The sequence below is a fragment of the Antechinus flavipes genome, chromosome 2 (assembly GCF_016432865.1).
Source record: "Antechinus flavipes isolate AdamAnt ecotype Samford, QLD, Australia chromosome 2, AdamAnt_v2, whole genome shotgun sequence".
NCBI lineage: Eukaryota > Metazoa > Chordata > Mammalia > Dasyuromorphia > Dasyuridae > Antechinus > Antechinus flavipes.
This window is the reverse complement of record NC_067399.1, coordinates 300,798,128-300,820,280: the sequence shown is the minus strand read 5'-3', so window position 1 is coordinate 300,820,280 and position 22,153 is coordinate 300,798,128. Positions and strand designations below refer to the sequence as shown.

The 22,153-nt window shown below is 35.1% G+C and overlaps 1 protein-coding gene across 1 annotated transcript in view; it reads right to left on the bottom strand.

Moving 5' to 3' along the window:
• Positions 1-22,153, bottom strand: part of GALC (galactosylceramidase) — a 65,007-nt gene that overhangs the window by 8,569 nt on the left and 34,285 nt on the right. Inside the window, exons 8-14 of the mRNA XM_051977458.1 lie at positions 21,105-21,260; positions 20,417-20,541; positions 17,259-17,386; positions 12,907-12,996; positions 11,142-11,234; positions 9,404-9,548; positions 7,104-7,284 (exon numbers count right to left, since the gene is read on the bottom strand). Coding sequence (XP_051833418.1) covers positions 7,104-7,284; positions 9,404-9,548; positions 11,142-11,234; positions 12,907-12,996; positions 17,259-17,386; positions 20,417-20,541; positions 21,105-21,260 — 918 coding nt within the window. The remainder of the gene's footprint in view (positions 1-7,103; positions 7,285-9,403; positions 9,549-11,141; positions 11,235-12,906; positions 12,997-17,258; positions 17,387-20,416; positions 20,542-21,104; positions 21,261-22,153) is intronic.

Genomic DNA, 22,153 nt, shown 5'->3' with positions numbered 1-22,153 from the left:
ACAAAGAAGGATTCAATTTTGAAGTGGGAGGGGGAGCACATGAAATCAGGGAGGTGGAGGGTGGGATTGTTAGTAAGAAATGTCATATGATTAAGACATCAAGGAAACTTATCCACCAAAAAAATAATAAATTTTTAAGTAATATTTAATAATTATAGCTTTCACTTTCCCTGGATTTACTATATATCATCCACGGGCAACTATATGATTCCAATCATTTTATTCAGTTGTGTGACAAAAGACCAAAAAACAAATTTATTATCTCTGAAATTGATTCGTATACTATTCAGTGACAAACAACTCCTCCAAATTGTAAGCTTATGAGCAAACAAATGACATTTTTATAATGAAATTCTGAGTAAGGTCAGCAAGAAGGCAAGTGGGAACCAGGATTAAGTGGAGGGTTTTGTTAGCTCTCGGAATTCCTTTTTACTGAAGATCTTCAATCAGTAGACAAGTATTCAGTAAGCTCCCATGGTATTACAGACACTATGGAGAGGCGGGTGTTAGCACTAAAAAAATTTTTCACACACTGGAAATGACTATTTTATTCACAAGAAAATAAAACTAAGGCAGCATCTTGAAACTAAAACTGCAATTAATAAAATCATCTCCCCATTATAAATAGCTAATTGGGGGAAGGGAATACTTTACAGAAAAGCAGGATATCCCTGTTTCCACATCTGTAAAATAAGACTAGACTAGATAAACTTTAGGGTACCTTCTAGTTTTATCAAACTGGCTTTCTACAACTTCATGGCAAAAACTATCTTGGTTTTCACAATTACAAATGTATGTATAAGAATAAAAAACTTTCTCTTTACTACCTAATGTGTAAACCTACTGAGAAGAGACCATATTTAATCAATTATGTACTTAATACTCCTACTTCATTCCAACTACTCAGATAATTTTAAAAGGGCCACAAGTAATAGAGGCAGCACAATAAACTCATCTTTCTATTTAAATGGAGAGAGATCTTACATTTTTCTTCTGCTTCACATATCATAACCCATAATAAGTGATTCTGGATTCAGCACTTATCAGGAAATTTTATAGATAATGGATGAAATAGAAGAGAGTGCAGTTCACTCTTCCACAGTCATAATTCCTCTGTAGTGCTGATGAAAGCAAAAGAAAAAATACATATATCAGCCAATAAACTAAGTAAATTTGATACTCAGGCTGCAGAGTTCAGATATATGCAACGAAAGGCAATTTTCTAGTTTCCAATCTGATTACAATCAATGATTGCTAACAAGATGGAAAGTTTTACATGGCTTCAGTTAAAGTTATTCAGAGTGCTAAAAATTACTCTGTTGATACTCCATGAAAGCTAAACAAGTGAGGGGGGATAACCTCCAGAGAAATGAAGCACTTTTACTTTCTGGTGGCACTATTTCTATAGTTTACTAAAAAAAAAAAAAAAAAAAAAATGAGGTTTGATTTCACTTGAGTAAAACTGTAAATACATACCCTAAACCTCCTTCTCCATATAACAATTTTTTAAATTAGCTTTCTTTTCTTTACCAGCCTATGCCATCTTAGAAAGTAAGCAACAAAATCAACAATCCTTCCTAATTGGCAAGGTAACAGAAGGGAAATGGGATATGAAAAGGAGAAAGGGTAATAATAGAGAGAGCATACTGGTGGATAGAATAGTCAATAGCAAAAGACTTTTGAGGAAGGAAAGGAAAAGGAGAATGAGAAAAGAATAAATATGGGCAGCTAGGTGGCACAGTGGATAGAGCAACAGGCCTGAAGTCAGGAGGAGCTAAGTTCAATTCTGGCTTCAGACATTTAACATTTTCTAGCTGTGTGACCTTGGGCAAATCACTTAACCCCAATTGCCTCAGCAAAAACAAAGAGAAAAGAAAAAATGGGGGGACATATAGTCAACAATAGTAATTGTAAAAAAAATTTTGAAACAAGTTTCTATAAATAAGGCCTTATTTCTCAAACATAGAAGGAAGTGAGTTAAAATTTATAAAAAATAAGAGCATGTCCCTATTGATAAATGCTCACAAGATATGATCTATAATGCCCAAAAGGCTATAAATTTATGCATATCCTTTGTCCTAACAATACCACTAGTAAGCATGAATACCAAGAGGTTTAAAAAGGGGGGAGGAGAGGAAAGGAGCATGAATACCAAGAGGTTTAAAAAGGGGGGAGGAGAGGAAAGGACTATACATATAAAAATATAACAACTCTCTTCTCAGGGCAAAGATTGGAAATTGAGGGATGTCTATCAGTTGGGGAATGGCTGAATAAACTGTGGTGTATGATTGTTATGGATTATTGTTCTATAGAAAGTAATGAGCAGAATGTTCTTAGGGAAAAAACCTCCATGAATTCAAGCAAAGTGAAATGTACTATACACAAAATAATAGCAACATTCTAGGATGACCAGCTGTAAATGACTGTGCTATTCTCAGCAGTATAATGATCCATGACTACACTAAAGGATTTAGAATGAGACATCCTATCCACACCCAGAGAAGAAATTAATTGTGTCTAAATATAGACCTAATCATACTCTCTTTTTTTAAAACTTTATTTTTTTGAGGGTTTTTTTAATTGGGGGGGGAGATTTATATTTTCTTTTATGGAAATGTTTTTGCACAATTTAATATGTAGTTTCTTAATGAGAGCTGGGGGTGGGAATAAAGGGAGAGAATCTGAAACTCAAAAGTTTTTTTTAAAAAATATTTTAAAAGTTTTAAATGTAACTGGGGAAAATATTAAATAAATGAGAGATTAAAAGAAGAAAAAAGGACATTAAAAAAAAGAAAGAAAACTAAAAACAGAAATGTAAAAGGTTGATACAGTTGACTATGAAGAGTCATTGTTCGCTCCTGAGCAGGAAAGTGATATGATAAAAGTAATATTTAAGAAAGAACAATATGACAATAAAACAATAATGGCTGGAGGTAGAAGAAACTCAAGGCAAGCTATTTAGGGGGATTAAACTGCAATTTGTGCTTTCAGGTTTCTCTCTATATAAAGATATTAGGATATAGATCATGGAATATAAGAACTAGAAGGGACTTTCCAATTTAACTTCATCATTCAGATAAGGAAATTACTATTTCTACTTCAAAAAGCTATAATGTAAAGCTACAGGTTAAATGTTCCTATGTATTTTGTAAATGCCATGGACTATAATTAATAAATTGGGGATTTGAAAAAATGTAATAGCTTACAATTAGATTCTGAGTTCCCCATCTAATATGAAAAATGAACCGATGATCACTCAAGACTATCACAGAAAAGTCCATAGACTGGAATGATGATCTCTTCCAAAACTATAATTAAATTACTATAAGTTTAAATACATTGAAGATAAGCAACTCCTACTTGTCAGATATCATCCCAATTCAAAAGTAATAACACCTGACTGGGATAAAGAAATCTGGATTTTAATTCCAGTCCTGCAAATTTAGCTAGTAGTGTTCAACTATTTATCTAACCTCTTTGGACCTGAATTCCTTCATATATAAGAGGAAGGATGCTGGATTAAATGTGCCCTAAGCACACCATCTTTTGCCTGGACTACTATAGTATCCTCTAGACTAGTCTCCCTTTCAGTGCAATCTTTATAGGTCAAAAAGCTACAGCTAACCATGTAATTCCTGTGCTCAGAAATCTTCAATAGTTCCATAGTAACAAGCTTCTTAGCCTGCCATTTACAAAAACAATTTTGCTCCAACCCACCTTTCCAGTTGGATTTCATGTTACTTCCTTTTATGCCTTCTATACAAGAACCAAATTTCCTTATCTTACCCTGCCCCCTTCTGCCTCTGTATATTTGAACAGTGTACTCCATGGCAAAATATATTCTCTCAAAGCTTGAAAAAGGAAACAATTCATATGCTATCATTCTCATCTAACACAAAGAGGCAATCTTTTCAATAGCAGTGAAATCCTACTTTGATGCTTTCTGGTGATATAGGGGTGATCCTAGACCCTCCAAAGCTAAGGCAGCTAGACCCTGAGCTCCAGAAGGTCCTACTCTAGCTGGGGAAAGCTTCAAATACAGTGATGAATCACATATCATTAGCCTAGTTAGTACATTGATCAGCAACAACTAGTACTTTTACTATGTAAGTATTTACATAGTAAAGGACAGTACACATCCAGTGTTCCAAGCACTTTTAAAGCTTTTTATTATTATTATTTTTTATTTTAAAGCTTTATTTTCTTAAAATTGCATTCCAATTTTTGGAATATACTTCATTACCTCATTGATACCCACAAAAACCCTGTGAGGAGTGTGCCCTTAGTGTCAAGGCCTAGCCATAGATCACATAGCAAGCTGATTTTCCTGACTCCAAGGTCAGCCTGCAATCCATTTTACTACCTAGTGCCACACAAAGTTGGTATTTAATAAAGATTAAATAGAAGGTTCTGAGAGGATTCTGGGAAAATGGTGGAATAGGTTAGTAAATGTCAAGCTCTTCAGATTTCCTCCACAAATAAAACAAATTTTCACCTCAGGGCAAACACAGACTAGTGAAAAATCAAGAAGAGTTGGGTTAAAACAGGGGTCCTCCTAGTACAACCTGAGAAAGCTGGGGATTAGCCAGTGTGAAGTACAAACATCTCCAGGCTAGCTCCATAGAAACACCACTTAAGGACCCCTGGGACTAGCTGGGTTTGGTTGGAGCCTCAATAGGAGCCACAGAAACTTTCAGCTTCTGGACAGCTTGCAGAGTTGGAGGTCTGAGTCTGGGAAGACTGAGGAGCGGTGGCTGATTAGGAATGCCAGCCTCAACTGTGCTGCAGGGAAGTGGCCCTGGGTGAGAAGGAACCAGCACACCTGTGAGTGAGAGGCAGTGGGTAGGAATGCTGCAGGCTGCAGGCACTTGCAGGAGGGTAGAGTTTGGGGTTTGGGGTTCCAAGTCAGAGGGGAAAGCTAAAGTGAAGCTAGAGGCACCATCCCCCCAACCTCATGATTAGAGGTGCTTACAATAATATTTCTTAAAAAAAAAAAAAAAAAAAAGCAAATTAGAAAGAACTCAACCATAGAAACTCAGTACAAGAATAGGAAAGACCAGCATTCACCTTCAAAGGACATGGAATGTAAAACAAGCTTCTTCTACTCCAAAGAGTTATGTTAAATGGCTCCTTGCTCAGAGAGAATTTATAGAACAATTCAAAACAAGAATTTAAAAATCAAATCAAGAGGGGGCAGCTAGGTGGCATTAGAGGGAGGAGGAGGACTCTTAATTCTGAAAACCTACTCACACTGGGAGTGATCAAATAGGCAACACTCTATATATACCATGAAGGGTACAGCATCCTCCAAAACCTATAAAGAAAAAAGAGGGAGGGAGGGGGAGAGCTGGGTGAAGAGGGAAGCAAAGGGTGGGGGAAGAAGACAAGGGAGGGATCCATGGGTGAGGGAAGGTTAAGTAATAGCAAGGCTAGTAAGAAATAGAAGGGCAGCTCGGTGGCACAGTGCACTGGCCCTGAAGTCAGGAGGACCTGAGTTCAAATCTGACCTCAGACACTTAACCCTTCCTAGCTGTGTGACCCTGGGCAAGTCACTGAACCCCAAATGCCTCAGCAAAAAAAAAAAAAAAAAAAAAAATTGATCTTAGACAAAGTCTAACATATTCAATCAAATGAGAATCTACATTATATGTCAGCCATACTAATATTGTTTTAGATGCGTTTTCATATGGATAAATGCATGTGTGTATTTGTGTCTAAATATATGTAGATATGTATGCATGTTGCTCTGTGTATGTATACAGATATATGTATGTGTGTGGATCTGTGGATGGGAGTGTGGGTATATATAGATATGTATGTATGTATATATGTGTGTGAGAGAGAAAAAGATGGGGCGGGGTGCCTGTGTATCTATATAATATATATAATCTCTCTAACTACAGCCTGCTTAGGGAAGAGGAGGGAAGGGGGAGTTAAGGGGAAAGAAAGAATAAAGTAAAAAAGTGCACAGCAGAGAACAAAAGAATAATCTCTAAGGAAGCAAAAAAAGATGGACACTTATGAATATGATTTCTTCTATTACTACATATCCTTTCTTGAACTGGTCATTCACTGTTACATATTTTGAATCCTCCCTGATATTCTGCTAGGCACATGACAACGTTCTATTTTGTTTTGTTTTCCTTTTGCTTTTCTTTTTTCTATTTTTTTTTAAATAAAATTTTATTTAAAAATTAAATAAAAGATTCCTCTCGGTTACAACATTATGAGTTCAAATAGTAGGTATTTAATAAATGTTTTTCTCTTGATCAGAAAAAAAACAAGTGTCAGACTATGCTATAAAATCTTTATTAAAAAGAGCTTGTGTATTTGGATAAAATTAATGCCCTTAAATTGAATTCGCTTTCTAGCCTGGGAAAAGTCCGTGGCCACAGAGGAGCAAATGCTGCTGTCAGAGTTTTAACCTATATTTCCTCAGGTTTTACGTTACATCTCTCTAATGTGACCTTGCAGTAGGTAGAGAAAACAATGCCATCAGTTTGATGGGTAAAGTTCCAACTGTAAAAGCCGCTTTTGCCTCTTACTAATGCCACCTACTGGACAAGGACAATAATTCACCTTAAATTCCACAGCATGAATTATGGACGGAATCCTAAAATTCATCCAGCAGGTGGCGATCTAAGACCAACAGCCACAGAACGTGATTTACAGACCGCCATCCGACGAATGGGAAGTTAGGTTTCATTCTAGTTTTCATTAACCCAAATTCTCTTTGGGCAAGTTTGACTTTCATCGATTTCCTCGGATGATACACTCGAGCTCATTTTCACACTCGAGTCAAGATGCTTCTACAGCGCTGACCTGAACGACGAGCCGCAGTGACTCTGTTCTCTTCCCCTTCAAAAAGAAGGAACCTGCAATTTTGTCAGACAATCAGAGGCGAGCGCGCCTATCTTGGGGACTGTCTCATTTAACTTCCCCATTTGTTAGATGAGGAAACTGAAGCCAGACAAGAGAAGAACACAAATCTATCAAATAGCTTTTAGAAACCAGCGCACAGGGACACAAGCCTAACTGCTGGAAGTGCCTCAAGCTGGGCCCCCGAGAGCCGAGGCCCTTACTCGTAGTCCCGATGCACTTACCAGTTATAATCCCCTATAACGCTGACGGTCTGATCTGCATCAGCAGCCCACGTGACAGGTCGCTGAGTGAGCACTTGGCGTAAGGTGAAGGCATGGTCCCCGGCTTGCTCGGTATTGGCGAAGTACTCAAAAACTCCCGTCTGATCAGCAAAATTCGGAGCTTCACTAAAAGGTGGATTAGCTGTTTTGAAAATAAGTCATCGTTTCGTGTATATTAAATATTTTGGATTTATGTTTCTAGGCATTCACAGAGCAATTTTTTTTAAATCTTTCAATTAAAATAAACATCATACATATAAATATGCCTATAATTAAATATGTGTGCATGTACACATGTGTAGGTACACACATGTCTACACACATACAAACTGACCAGGGCTTAAAATTCCATATAACAAGGAGCTAGCAATTATTATCCTCTATGTAATAAATTAAATATATTAAATTCTACATAATAATTTAAACCTATTTTTTTAAATCACATATTCTTTGCCTTTACTAAGAAACAATCATTGCAATTTAATTTTAATGTCTTTTCAATGCACTTCTCAGTCCTTTTTCTAGCAAAAAATTTTAGTTTTATTATAATATGTGTAGAAATACCATAAGAACCTACAACAGCTAGAATTTAGATATTTTCCCCCATTTTTGAAAATGAATATAATATAGTTTTTTGTCTCAAGTTCTACCTGTATCAGGACATCGACAAGTCTCTCTTTACTGTTAAATAAGAGCCTCTCATACTTGCTGAAGGCAACAGAAAGCAGTTTTAACAATATCTCACATTTATTTATAACTATCTAGGATTACCTTTGAATTCTAAATTTCATAGCTTTAATAGCTAATTAATAATAGCATGAGTTTTAGGTCTCAGCATAGCCTCATAGCTTCAGAGATGAGAGTAAAAGCAGCCTCTGGCACAGCATAAGTTCTACAACATGTGTAGCTCAGATCTCACAGACTCATTGATAATCCATGAAAATCGATGAAAGTTAAACTTCTACAAAGAGAATTTGGGTTAATGAATTCTTCCAAAGAGATACAAAGCCACTTTTTAGAAAGCTAATCTAACCAAACTATTTCTTAATAGGCAACAACTAAACTTTACTGAACATTTGTGGACATTATGGCTGGGCTTCCATTATGATACATCTTGATGGAAACCATTTTGCAACTAAGGACATGAGTCCCGGATATGAGTCCTGATAGTCTCACAACAGCAATGAGATGCACAATTTCAGTAGCATTTAGACTCTTCATTCACAAGCATCCCATACATCCAAATCTTGACTTTTCTACTTTCACAGTATTCTCCTATGAATCCTTTGTCTATATTCACCTGACTAATACTTGTATTGGAGCCCTCATTACCTTAGTCTGAACTATGACAATACTTTTCTATTTGATCTCCTTGACTTCTGTATCCCCGAGATCAATCCACTATCCTCTCAAGTGATCTTTACGTGACCATATCACATCTTGTTCAATACATTCCAGTGGCTCCCTATTACCTTCAGCATCAAATATAAAATCTAAAGTTTCTTTCCTGTAGCAGGCCACAGATAGACATTGTTAGCAGGTTTTCTCCAGGCTGAAGGATTTCATACCCAGAATTGCCCCGCTATCTGCGGCCCTCTACACTTTCCTCTCTTACCCATTTTCTTATACTTTATTCCCCTCCTCAAATTCCTATTTAAACTCCTCAAACAGCCTATTAGCTGTTATTCCATATCCTTCCTATATATGTGTCTCTGAATTAGCCAGTCCCTTATACCTGGAATGATCTTCTTTTTACCTCTACCCCTTAGTTTCCCCAAGTTTTCACTCAGTTAAAGCCCACCTAGGACAGAAAAGATCTCCTAATTCCTCCAGCATTGTTTTTTTCTCCCCTTTCAGATAAACTAATATCTACAATTTGGACATCTTGTACATGTTTGAAGACAGAATCTATTTTTAATTTTTCATTCAGTGCTCAGCATTCTGAGCACAATATCTGGCACATTAATAAATTCTTTTTGATTGTTTTATTGCCAGTGACAGTCAGCAAGTCTCATAGGATTCCCTTGCCATAAAACTCATCTACTCAAACAACTATTCAAAGCTAAGATTGGATGTCTTCAATGAAGGTTTAAAGTTAACTTTACTCTTGCAAAGAGATTTTTTTTAAAATAACCTAGAGGATTAATCCATTTATGATTGAGATTTTATACTGACTTCACGATGAAAACAAACCAATGTATGGCCCCAATCTAATTCTAAAATTAAAGACCATATTAAGTTACGTAAAAAAAAACACTTACCAATGTTAAAATCATCTTTATAGCTTGTTGGAAATGGTTGTGACTCTGGAGGAATAGGATAACTGCCTTTCTGACCTGTAGTGATAGTTGTTAAAGTATACACTTCATCCAGACCCAATTTTAATGTGATTGTACCATCATTAATCTTAAAGGAAAAGGGAAAACAATGGTTAAATCCAAAGAGGGCTCCTATCTGTACAGGCTTAAATCACAAAAGACTTTAGGGGTCACTAGAAGAACTTCAGTTAGAACTTCCTAAGTGCTTGTGAGAATCAAGCATGTTACCTTAAGAAAACTATAGAGCTTCTTTCCCTAAAGGATCTGTGAAAAGCACAGAAAAAAATCAGACAATTAAGTTATTTTTCAGAGCAGCCTCAAGGAGAAGAATGTGGTTGTGAACTCAATGAAAATAATAAATCATAGAGCACTTTACTTAGAGCAACTCTTTAAGGAGATGAAAGTAAAAAATATCATTCAACTGATTTGACAACTAAGGAAGAAAGTGAAGGTCATGAGAGAAGTGACTTGACCAAGGTCAAACTAAGATGTTAGGCAAACTCTGGTATGCGTTTTTCTGCACAAAACTCTGTGTGTGTGTGTGTATGTGTGTATCTATCTATCTATATATATATATATATATATATATATATATATATATATACATAAAATATATATACACACATGCATACACATACAGAGAGAATGAGACAGACACACACACACACATACACGCGGATATACACATATAAACACATATATAAAGAGAAATAGAGAAAATCAGAGAAAGATGAAAGAAAGGGAAAGAGAAAAGACAAAGAAAAGAGAAGAAAGAGGCACAAGGATACATATAAACACATATACAAACATATATACATATAAATATACAGATAGATGTGTATATTTAGATGTTCCCTACCCCTCCCTTCCTGTCTCCCTCTTTCTCTGTATGTTGTCTGTTCCTCCCTTCTTTTATCTCACCTTTACCCCTCACCCTCTTTTCCTATTCTTCTCTCTCATCCTTACTCTTTCCTACCTATCTCTCTCATATACACACACAAACTCCCTTCCTCCTTCCCTCTTCCCCTCCAGGGTCTCTATCTTCTATTGTTTGTATAATTATACCTATCTTTATGATCCATCAAGGTGGAAAAGACCATAAAATGCTACTGTTTACTCAGAATTTGTTAATTTTAATATTTCATACTTATCATAATTAGTACATAATTTTTAGATTTAATTTATGATAAATGTGTTTCTATATTATACATATACTTTGGAGTACATTGAATTTCTTTTTAGAATGCACAAAAATAATTTATGTCCATTTTATAGGGCCTGGAGCAAAAATTTTACTCGTTTAAAGCAGACAGGTTTGCAGTTTTCCTAAATTTGCTTTTGTGATAAATTATTAAACATAGTTATAATATTATGACAAATCCCTGGTTCAGAACAAATTTCCTGATTAAAACATTGATACCATGGAAAAACCACCTATTTTATAATTCATTTTACAATCTTGTTCTCAGATACATACTACTTCAACTGAAGACTGTACACACATACATATAATATTTTACATGCAGAAGACAATGCTAAGACTACTAAGAGAGTCAAATTTCATCAAAAAAGTAAGTAGATAAAATTCAAAGACACACCAAAAAACTTGTTTCTTTAGAATGCAAGGCTTGTTTTGCCTTGGAAAGAGTTTTGCTTTCTATAAATTATGACTAATTCCTACCTTTAGAGGAGGTAGTTGTTTGAATAAGACAGAGTTATTTCCAGTTTTGTCCCCTAGTTTGGAATACCACACCTGTAACGTTCTTAATTGTTTCTGGAAAGAGAAAAGCATCAAAAAAAGATAAGAGTTTTTCTTAAGCTAGACCAGATTTACAATTTCTAAAATCATAAAACAACTAAAAGTAAATATGCCGAAACATGCTAAATTTATTAGTCACCTTCAACTTCAAAATAGGTTTGTTTATTTTTTCTCCTCTGGACTCTTTCCCAAATGCAGAAAAAGATAATGCTGAACATCTGAAGATAGAGTCAAAGCAATAGTTGCAAAAGGTAAAAATTAATGTAGCTATTTTTCATCAGCAATACATAGACAGTTGGCAATCACTGAAATGTTAGACTTTGTGTGGGATGCTAAGATTTTGATGCCTGTCTCCAAGGGCTTCTGCAAATAAAGCAACATGTTTTGACAACAGTGAGTAGTTAAAGAGCTAATTTAGCTCAGTTTGAATCTTTTGACAGTGGCATAGTTTAAGTAATTTTTTCTGTCTTTAAGACCAGAAAGAAACATGAGGAAGGGCAAGATACTACTCCTTTATTTAAACTTTGCTACTTATAAGGAGTTTGGGTTTTCCATCAACAAATCTTTTCACAAAAACTCCTGATTGAATTAGGGGTCCTCTAAAAGAATTCTTTTCTTAATGAAAAAAGAAATAAACTTTCCTATTTTTTGCCATAGATACTAGGGTTCGTGAATTCTTGTCATGTGGACTTGCGCTCTGTCTGTCTCTCTTGTCTCTCTTTCTTTTCCTCTTTCTCTGAGGCCAGCTTCACAACTCATCAGTAGCAGCCCTTTTAGTGGTGGCAAGGAATTGGAAAATGAGGGGATGGTCCTATCAATTGGGGAATAGCTGAATAAGTTATGGATGTAAGGGAATGAAATACTATTGTTCTATAAGAAATAATGAACAGGCTGATTTCAGAAAAGCCTGAAAAGTCTTACATAAATTGATGCTGAGTAAAGTGAGCAGAACGAAGAAAACGTTGCATATAGGAACAATGAGACTGTGTCCTGATCAACTAATCTGAAACAATTCCAATAGACTTGAAATGGAAAATGCCATTCATATTCAGAAAAAGAACTGTGGAGACAGAATGCAGATCAAACCATAATATCTTCACCTTTTTTTCTTTTTTGTGTTTTTCTCTTTGTTATGGTTTTTTTTTCCACAACAATGCATATGGAAATGTTAGAAATTGATTATATATGTATAACATATCAGACTGCTGTCTTGGGGAGGAGAATAAGAGAGAAAGGGGAAAAAAAATGACTTCAAAATTTTACAAAAATGAATGTTGAAAACCATCTTTACTTGAAATTGGAAAAATTATATATCATTAAAATAATTTTTTTTAAAGCTCAGTTCTAAGTTGTTGCATATATGCTTCACTTAAGTTCCCATAGAAAACATCAGTCTGAGAAACATTTATTTTTTCAATCTTTAAATGCAACACTTATATAAAAAGTAGCAATTCCATTTCTTCTTATTACAAAGTTCGCAGGATAACTTTTCATGAAAGGGTTCATCTAAGCGATTAATGATTATTAAAAAAAAATTTCAAAGCACATGACCTTGTAATTTTTCTGGGAATATATTTTAAAAGACAGTTTCGATAATAAGCTTCTCTGCGAGATGACTAACATTACTCAAATGAGATAACACATGACTTCTGGTACATTTGTCTTGTTATTTCATATATATACTTACAAAGGATCCGCTAAGAGAGAAATTTGCAATTTGTTCTGACACACGGAAGAAAGGAAGAGGTGGCCTTATGCATTTTGAATGCTTATGAGTCTGGAAAAAAAAAACTTCAAATAAGATCTAAATTAACTAAACATCCCTTGCTTAAAAAGAAAAAAAAAATAGTACTGATATTTGTGTGGCACTTTAAGGTTTATAGTTTACATGCATTATTCTATTTGATCATTAAAACCATTATGCAAATTGGTACCATAATTATGAGTAAATCTATTTTACAGAAAAGAAACTGGGGCTGAGAAAGTAAATGGCTTGATTATGGTTAACCAGTATCAAATATAGATTACCTTTGATCATAATTCCCACCCTATTTCTATTATACTAAGTCATCTTTATTGTTATACTTTAAAAAGAAAAAGAAGAGGCAGCTAGGTAGCACAGTGGATAGAGCAATGGCCCTGGACTCAGGAGGACCTGAGTTTAAATCTGGCCTCATATACTTAACACATCCTAGCTGTGTGACCCTGAGCAAGTCCCTTAACCCCAATTACCCCCCGGGGGGGAGAGGAGGGAGAGTTGGGGGGAGATCCTTAAATGAAAAAGGAATAAGGAAAAGTAATTAAATATTTATTGTTCCAAATTCTAATGTCACAAGATTAATTGTCCAAAACAAATTCATTTGAAAAATATATTTCATTAATCTCTCATTGATTTATGTCAGAAAGAAGTTCAATAATTTTATGAAAAAGATGAAAAATAGTTAATTCCCAATTATATATGAAATATGTATTAATTTTCATTTTTAACAGATACTGGCTTATCCCTTTCAATTAGGTATATGGCCACAAAGATATCCAATAGACTAAATCACTCATATCCATCAGGCAAATTGCACGTATTGTCAGTCAGCCCTGGCTGATGTGTCACTAGTTTTGTTGAATTGCCTTTCTTATCTTGTTCATGAAATAGTTAAAGGTCAGGGTCACTGGATAGAGGAGTTCAAGGAGGGAAATAAGATATAAGAAGACTAGAAAGGAAGGAAGGACCTATGGGTTGAAGAGCTCTGAATGCCAATTTTATATTTGCTCCCAGAGGCAATAGTAAGATGCTAGAGTTTACTATGTAGAAGAGTAACATGACCAGACCTGAGCTTTAGGTCAGTTTAGTGACTGAATGGAGGATGGACTGCAGGGGAGAGAGTTTTGAGACAGGGAGGCCCACAATTCAGGGGTGAGATAACAAGGGCCTGCACCTGAGACGTTCCAAGATGAAATCACCAAGTCTTGACAACAGCTTAGACAGAGATCATGAGAAATCCAGGACGACTCCCCAGCTGTGAGCTTGGGGGACAAGGAGGATGGGGTACTCTCTACAATAATAAGGAAGACAGGAACAGAGAGAGAGGATTTAGGGGGAAAGATGAGTTCTGTTTTAGACATGTTGAGTTCAAAATGTCTACTGGAAGTCCAATGTGCGATGTCTGAAAGTCAGTTAGAGATGCAAGACTAAAAGCCAACAGAGACATCAGGGCTAGACGGGTAGATCTGAAAACTGTCAGCCCAGAAATGCTCATTAAATCCATGGAAGCTGATAAGATCACCAAGTGAAACAGTAGAGAAAAAGAAAAGAGGCTCCAAGACAGAACCCAGAGAAATATCTGTGGTCTGGAAAAGGATCCAACAAAGGAGACAGAAGAGCGGAGAGATAAACAGAGAAGCAAGAGAATAGTGTCCCAAAAGCCTGGAGAAGATATTCTCAGAGGAGCAGATTATGATTGTGAAAGGCTGCAGAGAGAGAGAGCCTTTCTTTGGAAAGCCAAAAATTAGGCAAGAACTACTTAGTAGGAGACAAGAGTCCTGCCTTCCCTGTCTTTTTTCTTTCTCTTCCCTCAAGCCCAGCAGCAGGCCTGAGGCCAAAGGGAAGGCTGCTCTTCTTTGCAGTCTTTTTGCATTGAGTTGCTATACATTCCCTTTGGATGATCAGGAGAGCAGCAATAGTTGCCTAATGCTGGAAGAACATCAAGGTATTTTGAGATATAAAGTCAGAAAGAGGGAAAACTCAAATGGCCTCAATTTTCTCAATAAAGTATATTGTTCTTTTGGCCCTGCTCTCTTCTCTCTACAATATTTCATGCAAGTCTACTCAATTTTTTCTAAATTTTATGTATGAAAAAGGAATAATTCATTATATTTACATATGATAATTTCTTCATCTACTTCCCAGTCAATGAGAATATTTTTTTAGCTTGTTATAAAAAAATAATGCTTCTATGAAAAAAATTTTTATGTAAGTGCTATTCTTGGTGTCTATGTTCTCTGCAATATAAGATACTAATAGTGGACTCTCCAGTCAAAGGATATGAACAAGTCATTAATTTTTCTTGCATAACTGAAAACTGCTTTTCAGAATACTTGCACCAATAGGTTGGATTGCATTGAGAAAACTGTGTGATTCTGTCATGCATACTTCTAAAGAAATTATTTCTAAGTACTAGCATTCTCCCTAGGATATCATGTAATTAAAAATCACAGAACACATTTTAGAAGAATTAAAATAATACCTAAAGGGTAAACTGAAAGAAGAGCAGAAATTATAAACAGGTTATGTCGTAACCTAATGATGACTTACTATCCTGTTTAACATTTTACTAGTAAGTTGATAATACCATAAATAGCATGCTTCCAGATGATACAAAGCAGGAACGAAAAGCTAATAAACTGAATATCTGAATCAGGACCCAAAAAGATCATTAGGCAAAACAACTAGCCAAAAAGAATAAGGTGATATTAATTAGAGATAAAAGTTCTATACCTGGATTCTCCTCCCCCCCAAAAAAAAAAATCAACTACATAATTTTAGAACAGGAAAGATGGAACAAGACAGAGTTCATCTGAAAAATATCAGGGGAGGGGAAGGGATTGGTTAATATGCAACTGATATTTACTAAACCCCTCAGTATATGAGTTCAAAATTAAATCAGTGTGAAATGACAACTCCTCTGACACTAGGAGGGAAATATGTCTGGGAGTATTATGTTCACTTCTCAAAAGTTATAGTCTAGTAAGGACACTGACAAATTAGAGAAGCTAAAGAAAGGGAAAGAATTGAAAAAAACTGATAATATTTGGCCTGGAGAAATATAATAGCTGCCTCCAAATGTCTGAAAGACTGCTGAATGGACAAAATGTATTGTCATATACGTTTGTCCTACTCTGCCCCCAGAGGGCAAGAGAAAATGGTAGAAGTTGGGAAATTGCAGAGAAGCAAATTTAAGTTTGATTTAGGGGGAAACATCCTAATAATTAAAGTGGAATGGGCTCCCTCAAGAAGCAGTAAGTCCCCTCTCAATGGAAATTTTTAATCAAAGACTGGATGACTAAATGTCAAGACATTTAATAAAGGAACCTGGGTTAGGTATGGAGTTTTATGTCATACTATACACCTTCCAAGTCTTCTCCCCTCTCTGAGATTCAAAAAGTCTGCATCCATATACAAGAAGCAGCATAAAAAACATTGTCAAGGTTCTTGTCATTCTGTACCTTCATATCTAATCTTTCATTTTTACCTTTGTGACATCTCTCCCACACCTCCCCTTCTCTATTCTGACACTGCCCTTCTGACACTGCAATCCATCATCAGCTCACACCTAGATTATTGCAATAGGCTGCTGGTGACTCTGTCTACCTTCGGTCTCGTCCCCATTCTAGTCCATCCATCACTCAGCTGTCAAAGTGATCTTCCTAAACCTCAGTCTGACTATTCCACCCTCCTACTCAATAAACTCCACTGGCTTTCTATCACCTCCAGCATTAAATATTAAGTTCTCTCTTTGGCATTCAAAGGCTTTCATCCTTCCTCTCCTTACATTTCCTACTTTCCCACACTTCCTTCCATTACATACTCTGAGATCCAATGACACTGGCCTCTTTGCTGTTCCTCATATAAGCCATTCCATCTCATGAATCTACTATACACATAGGAAATCTATAGGAGTAAAGAAGATGGAGGCACAGATGTTAGGGAGAAAGGGGGAGGTAGTCACAGAATACTTCACATAATGAGCAAGATTTAAGTTGATTACTAAAAGGAGAGATAAAATTTTAGTAGAGAGGAAGGACATCCTAGGCAGATGGTCAGGATATGAGGCAAAGTAAGGGGCAGGAAAGTACATATTTAGAGCACATAATAAGAACAATTTAGCTGAAGGAAAAGCTTAAGAAAGGAGGAGTAAATAAAGAAAACCATGCTAGAAATGCTTCAGTAGTTGTGGGAAACAAAATTACCTAAGAAAAATATTTTTGTAAATACTAATCCTCTCTATAGCAACCAGTTAATTAAATCAGCTTTAAAAATCTTACCATGGTTTCAATGATAACAGTGAGGTTACCTAAGCCATCAGTAAGAGCAACATAGCTTCCACCTTTCACTAAATGGCCAACTGTTTTTAGATATTGCCATCCTGGTTGAGCAAACTGAGTGGTATGAGCTGTGGAAAGGCAAAAAGAAATTTAAATATAAGAACTCAAGGTTTGTTTCAAAAAAGAAATGAGCATCATTCTGTGTTAACTATATTTTTTGTTCTAATCTAATTATTTCCTTCTTGTGCAGAAATAATCTATCAAAAATCTTATTTCAACTTACTAAACAAAAACAATTTGCAATTTATTTCAAATAAATTTTGCTATATCTGAGTTCTAAATATCAATTGATATGGAGTTGTCCCTGATAAGCCATTGCACCCCATCTCAAATGCACCCATTGTGTTGCCTGGATTTTTGTATTAGTGTCCTAGTTTTCCCACATCCCCCAACAGTTATCATTTTCTTTTCTTGTCATCTTAGCCAATCTGAGAGATGTGTAGTGGTATCTCAGAGTTGTCTTAATTTACATTTTTCTGCTCAATAGTGATTTAGAGCACTTTTTCATATGACTAAAAATGGTTTTAATTTCTTCATTTGAAAACCATCTGTTCATATTCTTTGACCATTTATCAATTGGAGAATGGCTTGAATTCTTATAAATTCTTAATTTCTTCATCTGAAAATCATTTGTTTATATCCTTTGATCATTTGTCAATTGGAGAATGGCTTGAATTCTTATGAATTCTTATAAATATATCTCTATATATTTTAGAAATGAGGCCTTTATCAGAATCCTTAAATGTAAAAATGTTTCCCCAATTTACTGCTTCCCTTCTGATCTGGTCTGCATTAGTTTTGTTTGTACAAAAAATTTTTAGCAATATAATCAAAATTATCTATTTGGTGTTCAGTAATGAGTTCTCCAGTTCTTCTTTGGTCACAAATTCCTTCCTCCTCCACAGATCTGAGAAGTAAACTACCTTATGTTCTTCTAATTTGTTTATAATATCACTCTTTATGTCTAGATTATGAACCCATTTCAACCTTATCTTAATGTATGGTGTTAGGTGTGGGTCAAAGCCTAGTTTCTGCCATACTAGTTTGCAATTTTCCCAGCATTTTTAGTCAAATAGTGATAGTGAGTTCTTATGCCAAAAGTTGGGGTCTTTGGGTTTGTCAGACACTAGATTGTTGCCTGGATTTTGAAAGAAGGGATCAAGTCCATTTTGTATCCCTAGTATCTAACAAAGTTACAGAGAAAGTATTTGATAATCTCTTTTTAGTTATAAGATAAATTAAATGCAAAATGGTAATCTAGTCAAGGTCACACTGCTAAGAGAACTTGATTTAAATCAAGAAAGGACCAGCTAACTCAATCCCTTCATTTTAAAAATGAGGACATTAAAGCCAAGAAAAGTTAAGTGATTTGGCCAACTTCACACAGACAGCAGTCAGTAACTAAAGTACATTCAGAGTCTAAATTCAATGGCAAATTCTGACTAAAACACAGTTACTTTAGCTCCTACTTAAATTCTGCACTATTTCAATTACACCTAACTGGTATGTTTATACCTCTAATCTGGAGTTTGGACAAGTAGGATAAATGAATTTAGTGTAGAGTGAAAGGTAGTATGGTACACTGTAAAAGATAACCATGATTGGAACATGTCCACATGCATATAATGTGAAGCTTGTATTGTACATCTAAAAGAAGATTACTAATTAGACATCATTTTTGATCAGCAGCATTGAGATCAGATGGTTTTAAGGAGAGGAAGAACCCACTTAGGGTATAAGTGGTAACCCCTACCACTGAATAAAAAATGCTGACTGATTTATCTTGTATACATGCACATGCGCGTGCACACACACCTAATAATTCTAGATATCTTCTGCCAGAAATCCCGTAAGCATCACAAATTCAAAATGTTTACAATGGAATTCTCTCCCAAATCCATTCCTTCTCCAAACTTTCCTATTTTTATTAAAAGCCCCAACATCCTTCAAGGAAACCAAGTTTACAATCTTGGAATAATTCTGAACTTTCCCTTTCCTTCACATGCCATCCCTCCCCCATCCAATAAGGTACCAACTTTTATCAAATTCACCTCCATAATAATTCAGCCATCTGTCCCCCTATCTCCACTCACATTGCCACTACCTATTACAAGCCCTCATCCCCTTTACTAAGACTATTCCAACACCTTAACTAGTCTCCTAGGTTCTAGTCTCTCCCCTCTCTGATCCATTTTCCACACAACAATAAAATAATCTTCCTACACCACTATTCTGGATATATTATTTCCCTACCCCTGAAGTTTCTTTAGCTTCCTATTAATTAATCTCCAGGATAAAATAAAATATTTTAGGTTAGCTCTTAAAGTTGATTATAATCTAGCTTCTGACTCCTACTAGAGTTGACCTTTATGCTACAGATTAGATTGAGGTCTATGAATAATCAGTAGGTTAGTATAACTTGTTACTAAATTAATTTAAATTTGAATATTATATTTTAAATATCCTCTTTTTAGATGAATAAAACTAGTTCTCAATTTTTTTTAACAACCAGTTCAATACTCTACAAGTTACATTTTTTTATAACTCATTATTCGCATGTTAAATGCTGTTTTAGTTGTGAAATATGGTGTGGTAATTTTAATTTGTGAAGGAAAAGTCATTCAACAATTACATCCAACAAACTTTTATTAAGCACTAACTGTGAGCCAAGAAGAATTGAAAAATAACCTTTTTACTGAAGTTTATACTCTATATACAATCCTTACACAGATAAATAAATGTAAGATAATTGTGGGGAAGAGTGTGGACAACCACAGTAAAGGCTCAATAAAGATTTTTCTGAGGATGGCACCTGAGCTAATCCCTGAGGAAAACAGGAAGTAGAAGTGAGAAGAAAGTATATTCCAGGGAACAATAGTATTTACAAAGTAGGAGATGGAACTGTCAGTTCAGGAAACAGAAAGTAAGTCCAGTTTGATTGATACATTGAATGGTTAAGAGTTTTTGACCGAACATAGCATTACATAAAATCCTTGCAATAAAAGCTATTTCTTTGGCTAATTTTCCCTAAGTTTATTCTAAATACATAGTATTTTATCTTTTTGAAGGAAGATTACCAGGAAGAATCTGATACCTACCTGAAATCCAGATAGGACTATCTACAACATAATGTCCACTCCAGGGCTCCTGAGCAGTCATCAATCCATCTCTCCCAAAAGGTAGTTGTTGATAGTAACTAGCCACCAAATTCCAAGCAATTGTGCTGAAAAATTGGTTTGGCAAATGAGAAAGATCAAAACTGCTTTATAATACAACTTAAATTTGTAGAAGATTAAAGATCCCTAACACCAACAGTTTTGAAAACTCTTAGATAAACTTCCTTCTTTTCAAAGGAAAGAAAAATAGTAAAGTCAAGAATTGTCAAAACTGTAACCAAAAAGGTTCTTCTTTCCTCGCTTCTGATATTTCTCACTAAACAAAAGTGAATTTATATATTGTGTTATTTTCTTTTGAGCTAGTTTATAGCAAATTATAGATCACTATATACATGAATATGCTGGTAAATGTTTAACCACCAGCTTTTCAGGAGGGAAAATAAGTGCCCAAAACACTTTTAAGTTTAATCTGTATTATTAACATTTACCACATCCCTTTTTTAAGTCTGGACAGTCAACAAAACAATAAATCAAGCCTGATTTACAGCATTTGTCAACTTATAAACATTCATAATGAAAATTTAACAATCAACTCTCCTATGGCATTTGAGATGGTTGCAGGATACCCCTATATAGCTATTTAAGTGTACTGTTATATAAATGTGCTTACGCAGTCATGTTGCCATTCACATAGTTCTGATTCAAAATACGGGCCCAGCAGCCTCCACCCACTTCATCATTGAAAGTGCTGTAATCTTCTGAAGACCAAAGTATTTTTTGGGTCTTCAGTGCTTCAGGTATAGTATGAGTTCCAGGATAATGAGCCCTAGGACAAAAAAGTGGGAGAAAATGAGCAATGACCAAGGCTATTTGTGCCTTAGTTTTCCATTTCAAAACAAAATGGTAGGTGAGAAGTTTGAGAAACAGTTGTAAATAAGCGTAAAATGCATATTTAGAGATCTATACTGGATTCTTGACAAACCTAAAATATGAATTAACTAAAACAGTAAAATTTCAAATATTCAGGACCCTTGAAGAATGAGTCATTCTGGAGAACTAAATACTCCAGACAGCTCAGGACTTTAATGAAATTCCAAACTTATTTTGTTTTTAATGAAAACTTTGTAAAAACTGTATTTCAGGCATACCTTAATTCTAACCAAAATTATTTCACAATAATATCACTAATAGACTGTTATTAAACTTCACAGAATCACAAAACCCAAAAGCAATGTTGCTTAGATACATTTACAAATCTAATTTCATTTTATAACTATGTTTTATCTAATACTGTGCTTTTATGAAACCAATTTATATCAACAAATATTAATTGCTTATTACATGTAAGGAGCTAAGTAAACATGATAATAAAAGAATTTTTTAAAATGACAGAATCCTTGCCCTCACGGAGCTATTTCCCTCTCCCTCTTCTAGCATGAGAGTCAGAGAATTGCTTTTATGAAGTAACAAACTCAAAGAGACCAAATCTTGATTCTGTAAATACTTCTGTGAAAATGAGAGAAATGAGAAAGCTCCTGTTTTGAACCTAGATACCTTCTGATGATCTGTTATTCCTTTTTAATCAGTATATGCTAATATAGTCTACAGGGATTATTCTCCCTAACACGGGAACTTTTAGGAAATATTTAAAAAACAGTGGGAAGGAGGTTTTTCCATGTTTAATAAACATCAGTGATATTTCCATATGACTTACTCAGC